The sequence below is a fragment of the Malaclemys terrapin genome, chromosome 24 (genome assembly GCF_027887155.1).
Source record: "Malaclemys terrapin pileata isolate rMalTer1 chromosome 24, rMalTer1.hap1, whole genome shotgun sequence".
NCBI classification, from domain to species: domain Eukaryota; kingdom Metazoa; phylum Chordata; order Testudines; family Emydidae; genus Malaclemys; species Malaclemys terrapin.
The window spans coordinates 9,884,147-9,899,968 of NC_071528.1; the positions used below are offsets into that span (position 1 = coordinate 9,884,147).

Consider the following 15,822-nt stretch of genomic DNA (forward strand, 5'->3'; position numbering starts at 1 on the left):
GCCCCCTGCTAAAAATGAGGGACTGGCTGCTCTTTGACAGAGGTGCTGCGGAGAGCCAGCACTGCTGCCTGTAAGCGCAGAAATCAATCTAACTGTTCCTGAAGCTGGCTGTGAAATGCTTGATTTATACCATAAGTACAGCTTGCGATTTCACAGAGCGAGGGGCAAATAAAGCTGAAGGAGCTGCTAATTCTCTCATAAATCTCGGGAGGCTTAGCATGAAGGACACCAGCTGGGCTGAGTGTTGTATGCTGCAAAGCGAATTGTCAAACCAGGCTTCCAAGGCACAGGGCAGCTTCGGCGCAGCGTCCCGAGAATAGGCCAGAACAGCGACAGCAGTAACAAGGCTCATTGAGCAGAATTCTGGACTCCCCCCGCCCTTCACACATGCTGAGGCTGCTCGGTTTGCAGAGCTCTTGGAAGCCTGGCGAAGAGACAGGTGGATGTCTGCCGTTGGCATGGGCAGATGTTCGCTGCCTGAGGTCCAGGGGTGACCTGCGGGTCACTCTTTTGGGCTGGTACATTGACAGATTTGAACAGTCGCAGGCATGAAGCACCAGGGGCCACCCTCCCAGACTCTAGCTTTCAGCGGAGAGCTTTACCCCTCGCCCACAGCCACCTGCTGCCTCGGTAACAAGCAAGGAATACAGCCTTGAAGGGCGGGATTGATGGGAAGGGGATCCAAGCACAGGAGACCTCACTGCAACAATAGATGAAGCTGCTATCCCCTTTCTCCAGCGGGCCTCAAAGGGCTTTACAAACTCCACGGCAGGGCATTTGGGTGGTATTCTCACCCACCTGCTGGGGATGGGGAAACCGAGGCACAGAAATGGGCCCCAAGGTGTGTCAGAGTTGAGAATAGTGCTCTGTTCTCTTGCTTCCCAGTTCTAAGCATTGGGCAGTACTCCCCTTTTGCTTTACTCAAACGTTGTTGGGTAATGGTCATTTTAACAGCCCCGTGGGTTTTTTGTTTTGCAAATACCAAAGAAAATGAAAAACAAGGTGTAAAATAAAACAAAAACTCCCCTGCAGTGGCAGCTACCGCCTGTGAGGTTGAGCCTGGGGACCTAGTGCACGGGGTAGCAGCAGCACTTGGGTTTGGCCCAGCTGCCCCTCTGTCATGATGGTGGGAGATGGCTGGGCCAAATTTGAGTGAGTAGCGTTGCAAGCTGGCACATAGGGCCAAAGAGTATGGGGTGGGTTTGCATTGCAAACTCCCCCCACCCCGGCTTCCTACTCCACTGGAACCAGCATCTGACCCTCCTCTGGCTGGAGAAAATGAAACCACACAAAATTCCCCCCAAAAATAAAATGATATAGAGAATTTGATGGGGTTCTAATCACTTTCTTTCTCCCTGGCATCATCATATCCGAATAAAGAGGGCCTGGGGAGCAAATGTAACAGGACCTCTTTATATGGCTTCTTGCCTTGTTGTTCCTGTTTGGTTGTAAATATGTATCTTCAGGACAGTAAGCTCTGCGGTCTTAGATCATGCCTGCACAGAGGCAGTGCTTTAACAATACAGACTCAGGTTACAGGCACTTCTACACCTTCCCATCATCATCTTCGTGGTTTTGTTGGCAGCCGGTTTGGCACGGTCTCCACGGGCTTTTGGGCTTTAGCTTAAAGAGGAAAATGGGATCTAACAGCTAAGGGAACTTGTAAGGTGTATAGAAAGCTCCTACGGAGAAGCATCTTTAATCATCTTTCAAACCCACAAGGAGACTGGTTTTCACACTGAGAGGAAAACATTCTTTATTTTATGAATACGTTGGACAGAACACTAAGCCTCGTTCAGCGATGCTGCGGCGTGGCCAGAACAGGACTTACCCAGGCTTGCAAGAGCAATTTGCTGCACAACTTTTAATCGCTTCTAAACCCATGTAAATCGCAGCTAAGAAACAGCCCAGAAATCACTGCCAGGAGCAAAAAGAATCTCCATGCTGAAGACGATCAAGTCATTTAGACTGTGGGAAGAAAAAAAACCCCACACAGTATGCGAGGCCTTCTGCCATGCAGGCCCAGGGCAGGAGGAAAACCCAGCACCGGCTACAAGACGGGATAGCTGGCTTGATTGGCCACACCACAGTGATTGTTGGCTCCTTTCGCCAGCCGGATGTAACCTTTTTCGCCCCATAGCTCAGACCAGCTGCGGGAAGATAAAGTGAAGAGAGCATGAGAGAATCTCTGTGCGAACTGAAGGGCGTTTGAACATTATAATGAGAAAGAAAAGTTGTCCCAATATGCTAGACCAGTGGTTTTCAAACTGCGGGTACTGGGTCGCGGGGGCTCTGGTCAGCACCGCTGACCGGGCCGTTAAAAGTCCCATCTGCAGTGCTCCCAGCTAAGGCGGCTAGTCCCTACCTGTTCTGACACCACGCTGCGCCCCGGAAGCGGCCAGCAGCAGGTCCGGCTCCTAGGTTGGGGGGCAATGGAGCTGCACGCGCTGCCCCCGCCCCGAGCACCGGCTCCGCACTCCCATTGACTGAAAAGTCTGTCTTTGCACCCCCGCTGTGCCGCTGCCCGGGAGCCGCCCGAGGTAAGCCCGTGCCCCAACCCCACGCCCCAATCCCCTGCCCTAAGCTCCACCCTAAACCCAGAGCCCCTTCCTGTACCCCAAGCCCCTCATCCCCGGCCCCACCCCAGAGCCTGCACCCAGAGCCCAGACCCCCTCATGCACCCCAACCCCCAGCCCTGATCCCCCCCAAAACCAGAGCCCCCTCCTGCACCCCAAACCCCTCATCCCTGGCCCCACCCCAGAGCCTGCACCCCCAGCCCAGAGCCCCCTCCCACACTCTGAACCCCTCATTCCCAGCCCCCCCCCGCAGCCAAACCCTCTGCCCCAGCCCCAAGCCCCTCCCACACCCCAAACCCCTCATCCCCAGCTCCTTTGGGTCACGGGCATCAACAATTTTCTTCAACTGGGTCCCCAGAAAAAGAGTTTCAAAACCACCGTGCTAGAGGCCAGCTTCAAGGATCCTTTGAGCATCTGCCTAACCAGCTGTCCACTGGCTGATCTCAAGTTCTCCAGACCATCCAGTGAAGGCACCGAACGCTTGTTCTCTGCAGCGGGACGCCGTGCATTGGCACGTCCCTTCTGCCGTCGATCACAAATGGAATAAATCTGGCAGCCTCAGCTCAGCCGTTTCTCCAGAATACCCCTCCGTCAACTAGCAAGTTTGGCCTTCTCGTTTCAGGAGCCACCAGGGAGAGGGTAGGGAAAGGAGCCACGTGGCACTGAGGCACTGTAAGGTGGGGGAGGGTTGCCCAGCGCTCAGTCCACGTACGCCTGGCTCCTGACAGCTGCTTAGCTCTTTCATTTTAAGACGGCAGAAATCCAAAGACCGGGCCCAGAGCGGGACAGATCTCCGGGGTGGGGGGGGTGCAAGTTTGCACGAGTGACCATCCTGAGGCCTTGGGAATGCGTGCGGTCGGGGAGCAGGGTGAAGGGTTGTGAGTTCACACGTGGGCACCTGCATGCTGGTGGGCAGGGATTGAGTTGGCCCAGTGTGTCCTGCAGGAGGGGTAAGGGGGGGAGTTTACATGTGTGTGTGCACATGCAATCTGAGGGGAGGATGCACATCTTGGAGGCGGAGCGTGTTTTGATCATAGAATCATAGAATCTCAGGGTTGGAAGGGATCTCAGGAGGTCATCTAGTCCAACCCCCTGCTCAAAGCAGGACCAATCCCCAACTAAATCATCCCAGCCAGGGCTTTGTCAAGCCGGGTCTTAAAAATCTCTAAGGAAGGAGATTCCACCACCTCCCTAGGGAACCCATTCCAGTGCTTCACCACCCTCCTAGTGAAATAGTGTTTCCTAATATCCAACCTAGACCTCCCCCACTGCAACTTGACACCATTACTCCTTGTTGTGTCATCTGCCACCACTGAGAACAGCCGAACTCCATCCTCTTTGGAACCCCCTTGATGAGTGTACACATACAGTTGGGGGCTGGGGAGGAAGTGGGGGGGTGCATTTTCACAGAGGGCATGGGTTGGAAGCAGCTTTGGATGCCGCCAGAAGGTGACAGAGGTGAGTGTGCCAAGGGTGTCTCGGGGAGAGTCTCTCGCCTGGCTACTCCCCCTCACCTGTTCTTTAGGAGCCAATAGGGGGTGCTCTTCCCGTTCTCCTGGGACGTGCCGTAGCCCACGGCCAGCATCGCGTGGTTCACTGTTTGGCTGCACTGGCTGTCGGTGAAGACTCCTGGGGAGAGCAAAGCCGGAGTGAGATGAGGGAGGTCCCAGCGGATCGGAAGGAAAAACTCTCCCAGGGCATAGGGAGCCCGGACAGCTCAGTGAAAAAGCCCCGAGCCAAAGTGCAGGAATCCCGTGTCCTGTTCTGGTCTGCACAGAAGGACGTTGATAAATTGGAGAGGGCTCAGAGCAGAGCCATCGTGACGATCAAAGAATCTGGGCTTGTCTCCAGCTGTAGCGCTTAGCGAAGATTTTCCCTATGTCAATGGGAGAGTTTCTCCCCTCGGGGTTGGTACTCCACCTCCCTGAGAAGCAGTAGTTCTGTTGACGGGAGAAGGCCTCCTGTCGCGGTAGTGCTGACTAGACCCGGGGGTTAGGTTGGTATAACTACGTCGCTCAGAAAACACGCCCCATAGTGATTGACTCAAGCAAGGAGCTCAATTCTATTTAGCTTCAAGTGAAGGCTAAGGGGTGACTTACCAGTCTCTAAGTACCTCCAGGGGGAATAAATATTTGAGACTGGGCTCTTTAGTCTAGCAGACAAAGGCGTAACGTGATCGAATGGCTGGAAGTTGAAGCTAAACAAATTCAGACTGGAAATAAGGGGCAGACTTTTCACAGCGAGGGTAATTAACCATTGGAACTCACAGTGGATTCTCCCTCCGGGGCAATTTTTAAATCAAGGTTTCCTAAAAGATCTGTTGAAGCAGAGGTGCTGACTCTGTGGGTGCTCTGGGGCTGGAGCACCTACGGGGGAAAAATGGTGGGTGCTAAGCACCCACCGGCAGCCCCCCTATCAGAACCTCCCCCTCCCCGCAGCGCCTCCTGCCCGCCGCAATCCACTGTTTCACAGCGTGCAGGAGGCTCTGGGGGGGAGGAGGGAGGAGCAAGGATGGGGCAGGAAGAAGCAGGGTGGGGGTGGGGCCTTGGGAGAGGAGGCGGAGTGAGGGCAGGGCTTGGGGCAGAGCCAAGGTGGGGCAAATACCCCCCCGCACATTGTAAAGTCTGCACTTCTGTGCTCTAGCAATTAATTCAGGCAAGTCCTACGGCCTGCATTATGCAAGACATCAAACTAGATCAGTAGCTTCCAACCTGTGGCCGGTGGACTCCTGGGAGTCTGCCGACAATGCCTCCGATTTCCAAAGGGGTCCGCCCCTCCATTCAAAAGGTATAGGGTCCGCAAATGAGAAAAGGTTGAAAACCACTGGGTTAGATTATCCCAGTGATCCCTTCTGGCCATAGACTCTCTGGGACGTTTGGTACCTGACTTGTAGAAGTGGAAGTGGAAGGTGCTGGCATCCACAGCAGTGGAGACCGGGCCGACAGTGGCCACTGCCTGCTCCAGAGCGGTCTCGTTGCCTGGCTGGATCTGCATGAGAGAGGTGCAGTTGGCAGCGTTGTCCTGGGGGTTGTAATGGCAGCTGAATTCGTCCTGCAGAGAAAGGAGATGGAACGGGAGCTCGGGCACTGTTCCCTGGAGAAGCAGCCGCCCGCCCCAGGAGGCCACGCTCGCCTACGTTACCCTCTCCAAGTAGGGGTAGTTGAGCTCCGAGTTGATGCCCTTGTTGTCCCGCACGTACTGGAAGGCCCGAGTGATGAAGCCCCCATGGCACCCGTTGTTCCCCAGCCTCCTCGAGCAGTCCATGAGGTTCTGCTCACTCAGTGACACCAGTTTGCCCGTCTTCTTGAAGACCAAGCCCTCCAGGGCTCCCGTGGCACTGAAAGCCCAGCAGGACCCGCAGTGGCCCTGCAGAAAGCAAGGCAGGTAGGTGGGGGACAGGTTCGAGCTCAGACGTTCTCAACCTATTTACCCGTATGCCCATGGAGGACGTCCCATGGGCCATGTGCTGATTGGGCCGCGGGTTGAGAACCACCGTTTTAGCTCAACCAGGAGCTGCTGGGCTCGGTGCAAGAATCCCAGCGGGAGGTTCCCTGGGCTGTGTAATCGTCAGGGCCTTACAAGCTCTTGCTCGCTGGAAAGTGGCGGGAAAGGGGTCCAAGCCCCAACACGAGGCCGGGGAACTGGAGCAGCAGAGAGCAGCTGGGGTGCTCTGGCTGCCCCTCCGCCCCGTGGCAGGGTTGGGGATTTGCAACGGGGACCCTCGCCTCTGGGGCTTGCTCCCTCTGGTGGTGGCTGTTAGATGGGGGAAGAAATTCCCACCACCGCCTGCTTTTAGCGATCCCGGCTCCCGCCCCAGTGCGGCGGGGCACGTGGCCGAAGTGAACCCAACTCCTGCACGGCAGGGGCTGGATCAGGCTCAAGCTCCAGGCAAAGGCGCTTGGGGAGGCAGAGGCAGGACCCCAGGGGAGCAAAGGCCGATTCCATGGGGCTTCATGGAAACCAGGACAGGCCAAGGGCCGACCAATTCCACGCGGGTTAGCCACCTGCCAGGCCGTCCTCTAGGCCCCGGGCTGAGCACATTCCAGAGGGGCAACCAAGGGCCCCTCCATCCATCAGCCAGGAAACCACAGGCAGCGACGCTGTTCAGACAGGCAGCCAGGCCCGCCTGAGGGTTGCCTTGACCCAGGCTCTGGGGGCCAGTGACAGGGAGCTCCGGGGCTGGGAGGTTTCCATGGCTGGCTGCGGGGTTAGGCCCCAAGCAGGGAGCTCTCTGCACCGGCACCCACCTGGTTTTTCACGGGGGTGACATAACCCTTTGCGCGCCAGTCCACCTCCTTGGGAGTCTCCCGAGCAGCCGATGCCTGGAAGAGAGGCACCTTCCCGCCGTGCCGCTCGGCTAGGAAACCGTTCAGAAGCTGGTTAAACTCTTCGTCCGTCTGGAGGGGAAGGAAAGTTTTAAATCCGGAGAGCAGGCGACTGAGAACTCCTGGCCAACAGAGGAGCTGCATTCTCAGCCCTGGCCCCCAACCCCTGAGGAGACAGACAGATCAGACAGCTGATGATGTTGAGAGAGGGGGAGACAGCCCCACGGAGAGACTGGGGAGCTCGTAGGAGGAGGCTCTTGCACCAATGGCAGCTAGGAGGCCAATGAAGAGGCAGGTGCTGAAGGAGGGAAAGTTATAAAACAGCGGGGCCCTGACGTGAGTAGGGGCAGCAGTGGGTATGGAGGTGGATGGGGCGAAGGGAGCGGAGTCACGGGTGGGCTGGGAGCTGGGATCTGCCGGGCCCAGCAAGAAGTGGGGAGTCATATGAGGCAGAGGGAGAAACCAGGGAGGAGGCTTCGGGTTTGGTCCTACGGGTGCCTCGCCCCGCAACCAAATGCCAGGATCCGCGCCGGGGGGCAGGTTACCAGGTCCCCGAAGTGGTTCATTTCCAGCCGGTAGCTGTGCTTCCCCAGAGACTCCTCCAGGTTGTGGCGCTCGATCCGCCGCAGGTTCTTCTCCCAGACCGTCCTGCGGAAAGCTTCCGCCTCCTGCCAGGGGACGGAACGACAGCTTGGTTACACTTGGCCATGGCCCCCCCGCCCTGCAAGCAAACATCCAGCAGGCAGGCAGTGATGGGAGCCGTGGTTGGCCCCAGCCCGGCCTGAGTTCCATTGAGGGGGGCGACGTGTGGGAATCCGGGCACCCGCGAGCCGGCCAGGAGCTCGGCTCGCCTGGGCAGGCTCTGTGCAGCCGGTGAGCACAGGCCGCGGGGCTGGGGAGGGCGGAGCAGCGAGGGTAAGAGAAAGCAGCAAACATTTCGCCTCAAACGTTTGAGAGCTGGTAGCTTTCCTGCCTGCTCCCAATCCTCCCTGATTCTCCATGCACCACAGCTGCTTGCAGGGGCTGAAGTACGGGGGCAGAGCACATGTCCCCCTCCTCTCCCAGGCCTGGCTAAATAGGGCATTCCCTAAGACTACCCCTCCTTCCCAGCTCCATTAACCCCCGAATCTCCCTATTCCCAGCTGGGAGCAGATGTGCCAAAATTCAGCCTAAGAGGCTGGACCCCCCGCGTGGCTGAAACCCCACAGGAGCTGGGGGAGCCCTGAGGCTTCCCAGAGGGTGGAGGAGCAGCCAAACCCCTACAGCCATTGGGGCTCACCCCATCCCCCATCAGACCCCAGCGAGGAAGGAAGCAACAGCCATTCCAAACACTGAATCTATCTCCCCTTGTAAGTATTCTCACCCTTCTTATCAAACTGTCTGTACTGGGCTAGCTTGATTATCACTTCAAAAGTTTTTTTTCTCTTACTTAATTGGCCTCTCAGAGTTGGTAAGACAACTCCCACCTGTTCATGCTCTCTGTATGTGTGTATATATATCTCCTCAATATACGTTCCACTCTATATGCATCCGAAGAAGTGGGCTGTAGCCCACGAAAGCTTATGCTCTAATCAATGTGTTAGTGTCTAAGGTGCCACAAGTCCTCCTGTTCTTTTTGCGGATACAGACTAACACGGCTGCTACTCTGAAAGCTCCCCTACAGGGGCAGCTGACATCCAGGTCCTACAACCTCCCAGCCAAGCCACCACGGCTCTCCGGGAAGTCGAGTCTGGCCGTGCCCCGGCCGCTTCGCACGGCCCGGTGGGTGCTGCTCGCTCTCGGGCAGCTGGGGCTGGAAGTGCTGGATTGCAAGAAGGCCTTGCTCGCTACTTCCCTCTCCCCTACCCCCAAAAATCCTCGAAGCTCGGGCTCTAGCCACTCGGTTTGGTTCAAATGCAGCCGAGCGAGGAAATCCCGCTCCCAGGGAGTGAAGGAGATGGAGCGAGCCGGGGGACAGCCGACGAGACGGTCACAGTGGCCAAGCCACGAAGAGTCACTGGGGCCGCAGTACTTACTTCAGGATAGTCCTTAGCGTGGAAGGTCTTCCATCCTCGCCAGCCTTCCTCCAGGGCAGGGTCCCGTGCCCCGGACGCACCCAGCAGGACCACAAGGGACCCCACCAGCACTGGCAGCTGCATCTCTCTCAGGCTGGGTGGGTTAAAACGCACCTGTTAGAGTTTAATCCTGGCTGCTCTTGGCATCTCACCGAGCCGGGGCGTGGAGGGGGACAGGAGCCAAGAAGCGCAGCTTGTCCTCAGTTCCCAATTGTAACTCAGCCTACGACGTCCCCTCCCCACCATTGACGGCAACTTGATGGGGAAACCTCCCACCATAGAGCCCTAGGCAATTCATGTCAAAGACCCCGCTCTCCCTGGCAGCTCCAATCCAGCCCAGATCTGAACTGTGCCATCACCTGAACAGCTGCGGAGTGGCTACTAGAATCAGTGGGTGGCTCTCAGTCCAGTTTCTAGCTGGTTACACCTCAAAGATCAGCCATTGCCCGTGATTTCTTCGTTCTCGGTCTCAGCTGGGAGGCCGAGGACGGAGCCCAAGCTCCAGGTCTGGCCTGGGGCTGTCAGCTGGTCCTGCCGAGCCCTGTATTGCATACATGCATCCAGGCTCAGAGATATCAGCTGGGCCCTTTTCTCCCCCCCACCAGCTGCAAAGTCACTGGTTGCACACTGCCCACCCTCCTCCTTCCTCCCACTGTATTCAACAGAGGTTCAGAAAATTAAACACAGCAGCCACCTGAAGATCTGGCTTTCCGGCTCTGCTGCCCGAGCCCTGTGTGTCTGTACAGCGTTGGGTGCCGCCCGCACTGTCAGCTAGCACGCTAGGTTCCCCAGGCCAGGGACTGCATTTGCACCTTGGCTTTCTTCAGGGCTGAACGCACGGCCAGCTCTCACCGATCATATCGTAACTCTGCTCCACCTAACGGATGCGTCAGCCAGCAGCATCTCCGCGTGAGGACAAAACACCCAACCTTTGCCGCTTGGAAATGACTCAGCCTGCGGCTTCCTCCCTGCCAGCAGTGCGGGGCTATTGCAACATGCTGCCGGCGTGTGCCCCGCGCCCCAGGGGGGCGTCACCGTTTTGCAGCCAAGAATTGAGCAAGGTTCAAGGAGGGCTTGGCCTTCTCTGTGCATAACCAGTGGCTCTAGTTAATGCTAACAGAAGCGGAAGGGAGAGAAACGCTCAGGCGTCAGTGCTCAAACTGCTCTGTATTAGGGATGAGGAGATTGTCAGGGTGGGGCAGATTATTGCACATCGGCCTCCAGCGGAGTTTTTTTGCACCTTCCCTTGAAATGTCTGATGCTGGCCCTGGTCAGAGCTGGGAGACTGGACCGGCTGGCCCATGGGTCTGATCCAGTCTGGCAGTTCTCCTCCAGGCTAACCCCATTTGCGCAGCACCAGGAGAGCCCACTGGTGTCAACGTCTGACATCAACAGGAAATAGGACTCTCCCAGCCAGGCGGGGCTGCTGCAGCCCAGGGGCAGTGGAAGCAGTTGGGGCAGAGGGTGAGCACACCAGCACTGGAAATGTCCTGGGGGCTCAGCTCCCCTGTCAACTTGGGCACAGCTGGGGGGAGGGGCGCAGAGGCAACAGGGGGACCCGGAGAAGTTGGACCAGCTGCTGGGGAGCAGGGGCTAAGACCCAGAGGGGCTCGAACAGGCTGGGAGCAGGTAGGAACCTTGGGGACCCTCTTTCCCCACTCATAGGGAGGTTCTGCCCCCCCTCTGCTCTTTCCTAACTGACCCCCTAGACTTTGAGGTCAGAAGGGACCATCATGATTCTCTACTCTGACCTCTGGCCCATTGCAGGCCACAGAACCTCACCCGCCCACTCCTGAAATAGACCCTCCAACCTCGGTCTGAGTTACTGACGTCCTCAGATCATGGTTTAAAGACTTCAAGTTACAGAGAATCCACCACTGACACTAGTTTAAACCTGCAAGTGACCAGCGCCCCATGCTGCAGAGGAAGGCAAAAAAAGAGAACTGGATAAATTCATGGAGGTTAAGTCCATTAATGACTATTAGCCAGGATGGGTAAGGAATGGTGTCCCTAGCCTCTGTTTGTCAGAGGGTGGGGATGGATGGCAGGAGAGAGATCACTTGATCATTACCTGTTAGGTTCACTCCCTCTGGGGCACCTGGCATTGGCCACGGTCGGTAGACAGGATACTGGGCTAGATGGACCTTTGGTCTGACCCAGTATGGCCGTTCTTATGTAAGGCAAAAAAAACCCAGGGTCTCTGCCAATCTGACCTGGGGGAAAGTTCCTTCCTGACCCCAAATATGGTGATCAGTTAGACCCTGAGCACATGGGTGAGACCCACCAGCCAAACACCAGGAAAAGAATTCTCTGGAGTAAGTCAGAGCTCTCCCCATCTAGTGTCCCAGCACCAGCCATTGGAGATCTTTGCTGCTAGCCGTCGCAGATCAGCTACATGCCATCATACGCTGCCCCACCATCCCATCCCCTCCATCAACTTTTCTTGAGGTCAGTTAGGGTTTTGCTCCCAGTGCTCCCCTTGGGAGGCTGCTCCAGAACTTCACTCCTCTGATGGTTAAAAACTGTTTAATTTCAAGCCTAAACTTGTTGGTGGCCAGTTTCTATTCATTTGTTCTTGTGTCCACATGGGCGCTTAACTTAAATAACTCCTCCCTCCTCAGTGGTTAGTAGGCCCACTTCTTTCCTTCTATTTATATGGCTATAGAACCTTTCGCTATTGGCTTTAATTCCTTTTGCAAGGTCCAACTTCGCTTGGCTTTTGGCAGTTCTCACTGTATTCCTACACTCTCTGACCTTTCCTTGCTCATCCCTCCCATCTTCCATTCCTTGTAGGCGTTCTCCAATCACCTGTTTGAGATGCTTGCTCATCCAACTTGGTCTGCAACTCTTCCCTACAAATATTTCCCCCTTGCTTGGGACGCAGGCTTCAGACAGTTTCTGCAGCTTTGATTTAAAGTAATTCCGAGCCACCTCCACCTTCACATCCTTGAGTTCTTCAGTCCAGTCTGCTTCCCTAATTCCCTTCGTTTTTTAAATTTTGCCCCTTTGAAATCAAGGCCCCTAGTTGCAGAGTTCTTTTTGTTTATTTTGCCTCCAGCTCTGTTGGTTACAAAGAGGTTGGGGGTTCAGGGTGTGTCCCCTAAGTATTTAGCTCAAGGCTTGGTGCTGCTAACTGGCAAACGGCACAAGGCGAGTGGTACAACTCAATTTGTATTTTTTTTTATAATTTCAACAGAGAAATTGATTTAAAAAAAAGCTTAAAATCAAGTTTTCATGGTTGTGCAAAATGATGGGGGGAAAACGCTTAAAACCATTTTTATCTTCACGGTTACAGGAAATTGGGGGAAGGGGTCAGGCAGTATTTCTTTAACAGTCGGTGCTGACATTCAACAAGTGAAAGCTTCATAAACTGTTAAAACACCCGTTGGCAACATCACCTGTCAAACTCTACAAAAAGTCAAGAGCCTTAAATCAAACTCTGAGAAGTTATCAAGCTACGTTGCCTGTCAGTTTCAGTTATCAGCAGTGGGCTTTTTTTGGTCAGTTTGTGCAGGTGTGATGAAATCTACTGACATTTACCAATTTGAGGGGAAAAAAATCTAATTTTTCCAAACCTTCTCATGAGCAAGAGCTTAGAAGAACTGTGCACAAACATCTCCAGGAAGCTGGTTTTCCTATTGGCCAGAAAGCCAGAGTCCAGCCCAGCCCAAAGACCTGGTTGAAAATTACTGCTGGGAGAAAATGTGTCTGCAACATTTTTACACAGTAGAGCGCTTCCCCTCCCTCCCTGGGCTGTGGCTGCTGCAAACTATCACACGTCCTCCCGCAGCGCTGATAAGTAGAGCCGTTTGCGAGCAGCCTGATCGGAGGCAGAAATAGCATGTGTGATGGATAAGGTCAGAGAAACCGGGGGAAGGCGAGAGAAGGCTGTTGTTTTGCATTGAGGTTTAGAGCAAGGCGTGGGTGAACACAGAGCTGTGCGTGATGGATGGAGCCTTCAGTTCTAAGCTCAGGGCCCTACCCGCTAGGACTCAGCTCAGGATGACTGTAGGAAGGTTTGTCTAATGCCTAGGGTTAAGGGGAGGTAGATCTGACAGTCTCCTCCCTCCAAGCACTTAAGCACCCAAAGGAGCTGCAAAGCCATCCTGCATACAGCTCCCTGCCTGCTCCCTAACTGGGGCCTCTAGACTTTGTTGCAATATCAGTAAACCCCATTTTACAGAGGGGAAACTGAGGCACGGTGCCTCGCACTGGGAAGCCCATGACAGCTAGAATCCAGCTGTGACTGCGGATAGAAGACCATCCCCAAAGAGCCCCTTACTCCTGTGTCAGCTTCACCGGAACAAGTTGATTTCCTCTCCCATTTCCTCCCAGAGAGCATACAGGGTTGGGCTGGTCAGGGATGCCCTAGATCTGTCACTTCAGGAAGCTAACACTTGCTGAATTGTTTTGACCCCCTCATTCTAGGTAAGCGTTGCTGTAGGAGGGTGGAAACAGCATGCACTACTCCTTAGCGGACCAGATTCTCCATTTCCCTGTCCCCTGTGCAATCATTTACCCCAAGGCCAAGCAGGTGTACAATGAATGAAGGGTAGAGTTGATACACACTAAATGTTTTCACCCTGCTGTTGTGGAGCAAGGCCGGTCGTTCCATAGTTAAGGCTGCAAGGGGTGGCTGAAGCCAAGTGGTGGCAGTCAAGCAGCTACATAAGTCAGATCGGCCTTAAAGTTAGAGCAGAGGTAGAATTTCTACCAAATGTTAAGTGCATTGGACGATAGCATCTTGCCTAACAGCCTAGAAATAGTTGAAGGGCTACAGCAAAGGAATCCTCTTTTCCACCTCTAAAATGCAGCTAGCTCTGGGGTGGAAAAGAGGGGCTGTTTAAGGCACTGTGGTGCTACACTGTTAATGGAGAACAAAACGGTGAGTACTAAACATAGCTGATGGCACCATCGCGTGAAGGGGGCTGGCTGAAGGTTAGAAGCTGGTAAAGATGTTGTCAGCGAACTCCCGGCAGGAGAATTTTCTGGTGGATTTTAGCATACTTTATTTTATGGTGTATTTCATTTTTCCAGCTGTGTAACAAGAATCCTCCCCTACCAGGGCTGCAGGACCCCATCACCACCCACCCCTTACCCTAGAATTTGTTTGTCTTCTAGCCACCACCTTATAAACCACTGCAGTGTTGTAAATAATGCAGAGCTGCGGGTTCTGCCTCACAGAGCAACACAACACTCCAGAATGTGGCAATACTGTTTCAACACGGCTCAGTGGTGAAAAAGCAAGCAGAGGGCTCAAAGCTTCTAGTCCTGAACACACAGGACTTTTATTAACCTAGCACTGGCTAAGGGCTTTCAGACATCCATAGCTTCCTTGACCCTAAACATTAGAGACAAGGTGGGGGCTGTAATTGTTCGAGATCTTTCATTACCTCACGCACCCTGGGTCTTGAATATCCTGGGACCCACACAGTTGCACCATGACTTGACACCAATATAACACTGTGCAGTGATCAAAGGAAATGCTAGAACGTTTTCCATCAAAACATTTTTTTGAGGGGGGGACAAAGTGGCTTTTGATTAACTTCCCCCCCCCCCCCCCGTTATTTGTCAAAACCAAAAACTGGGGGGGGGAGGAAAGAAACATTTTAAAAACAATGTTCTGGCCCTTAACACCAGAACATTTTCCACATTGCAGAAAACCTGGAAGGGGGGGGGGGGGGGGAGAAGAGAAGATGGACAAATTTGTTTTTTCAATTTTTCACAGGGAAAGAATTCCTTTCCCAACCAGCTCTGGTGGTCAGTCCCATTCTAATGGAGTATTATCAACACTCACACCGAATCCCCAAATACCATTCACGTCCAGGTGCAATGCATTTAACATGTCAGCAGCTACCTTTGAGATACAGATGCAGTAAGGTGCATTGAACTGGCTTCAGCAATATAGGAGGTAAGGGGCAGCTGAAAGGAATAAGGTGGAGACTCTCTGCCTAATTTGTCCGCAGTGCCAGATTGGAGTAGGTTGATTTCCCAGCTACTGTCTTTCAAGCTCTCAATCCCCCACATAGAAAAAACAGCCCCTCTCCATGGCATGGAATAGTCTTACACATTCAAGGGATGAGCTTGGATGATTGCAGTAGCGGAGAGATTTGTAAATGCTTCAGGAGAAGGACTTTAAAAAAAGATGTTGCAGAAGCATTAAGTCCACTTACTGCACAATACAACTACAATCAACTGCCTTAGGCTCTTGGGTCATTGCTGGTCACCTACCACATAGTCTAAAGAGGAGGAGGGAAAAGAAAGAACACAGCAGGCTGGGAATAAGGGGCTCGAAGGGCTCAGGTCTGTCCTGCAATCCATCCTGCTTTCAGCCGTGAGGAAGCTGTTAGGATTAAGGAAGACAGAAGAGGAACAATCCAGGCAACACACAAAGGCTGTTGTTGTTGACTGGCACTTACTTACCTGGATCTCCAAAGGCTGGGAGAAAGCACAAGCAACTCCAATCTCTCTCTTTCTCACAGCAATGTGGGGCCACCAGTACCTCCACTCGGGGAACTGCAGATGTGTGCAACTTCCTCCATCACATCTCCCTCCCCCAGCCCTGCTGCTCAGTCTTTTACCCCACAGGACTTCCTGAAGCAGCTAGAACAAGATTACAACACCGTCAGGCCAAGATAGATGAGAAGATAAGGAGGGGGAGAGGGAGATTTTGTGAGTAGCCACCAGGTAGGAGGATCTTCTAGGTTCAGTCTTCAAAGATCGAGTAGATGCCCTGGCTGTGAGAATACTCTGCACCTGAACAGGACCTCTGGCTCCATCTCTCTCAGGCTTAATTAATGCATTACTCCCTTACACAGAGGGTCAAATTAATGCCGATTTTTTCAAACTTCCCACCCCAATTGTGCC

The 15,822-nt window shown here is 54.1% G+C and overlaps 1 protein-coding gene across 2 annotated transcripts; it reads right to left on the reverse strand.

The window, feature by feature from the left end:
• Window positions 1-1,719: 1,719 nt before the first annotated feature.
• On the reverse strand, window positions 1,720-15,563 carry LOC128828738 (procathepsin L-like). 2 transcript variants are annotated; one of them, XM_054013658.1, is made up of 8 exons: window positions 15,379-15,563; window positions 8,917-9,049; window positions 7,447-7,569; window positions 6,824-6,973; window positions 5,718-5,942; window positions 5,459-5,627; window positions 4,091-4,205; window positions 1,720-2,150 (listed from the first exon to the last, which is right to left on the reverse strand). In XM_054013658.1, the coding sequence occupies exons 2-8, from the start codon at window positions 9,037-9,039 to the stop codon at window positions 2,051-2,053; spliced, it is 1,005 nt and encodes a 334-aa protein (XP_053869633.1). In that variant the 5' UTR covers window positions 9,040-9,049; window positions 15,379-15,563; the 3' UTR covers window positions 1,720-2,050. The 2 variants fall into 2 exon arrangements, with proteins under 2 accessions (XP_053869633.1, XP_053869634.1); XM_054013659.1 differs by lacking the exon at window positions 15,379-15,563 and adding an exon at window positions 9,650-10,136.
• Between the last annotated feature and the right edge of the window lie 259 nt (window positions 15,564-15,822).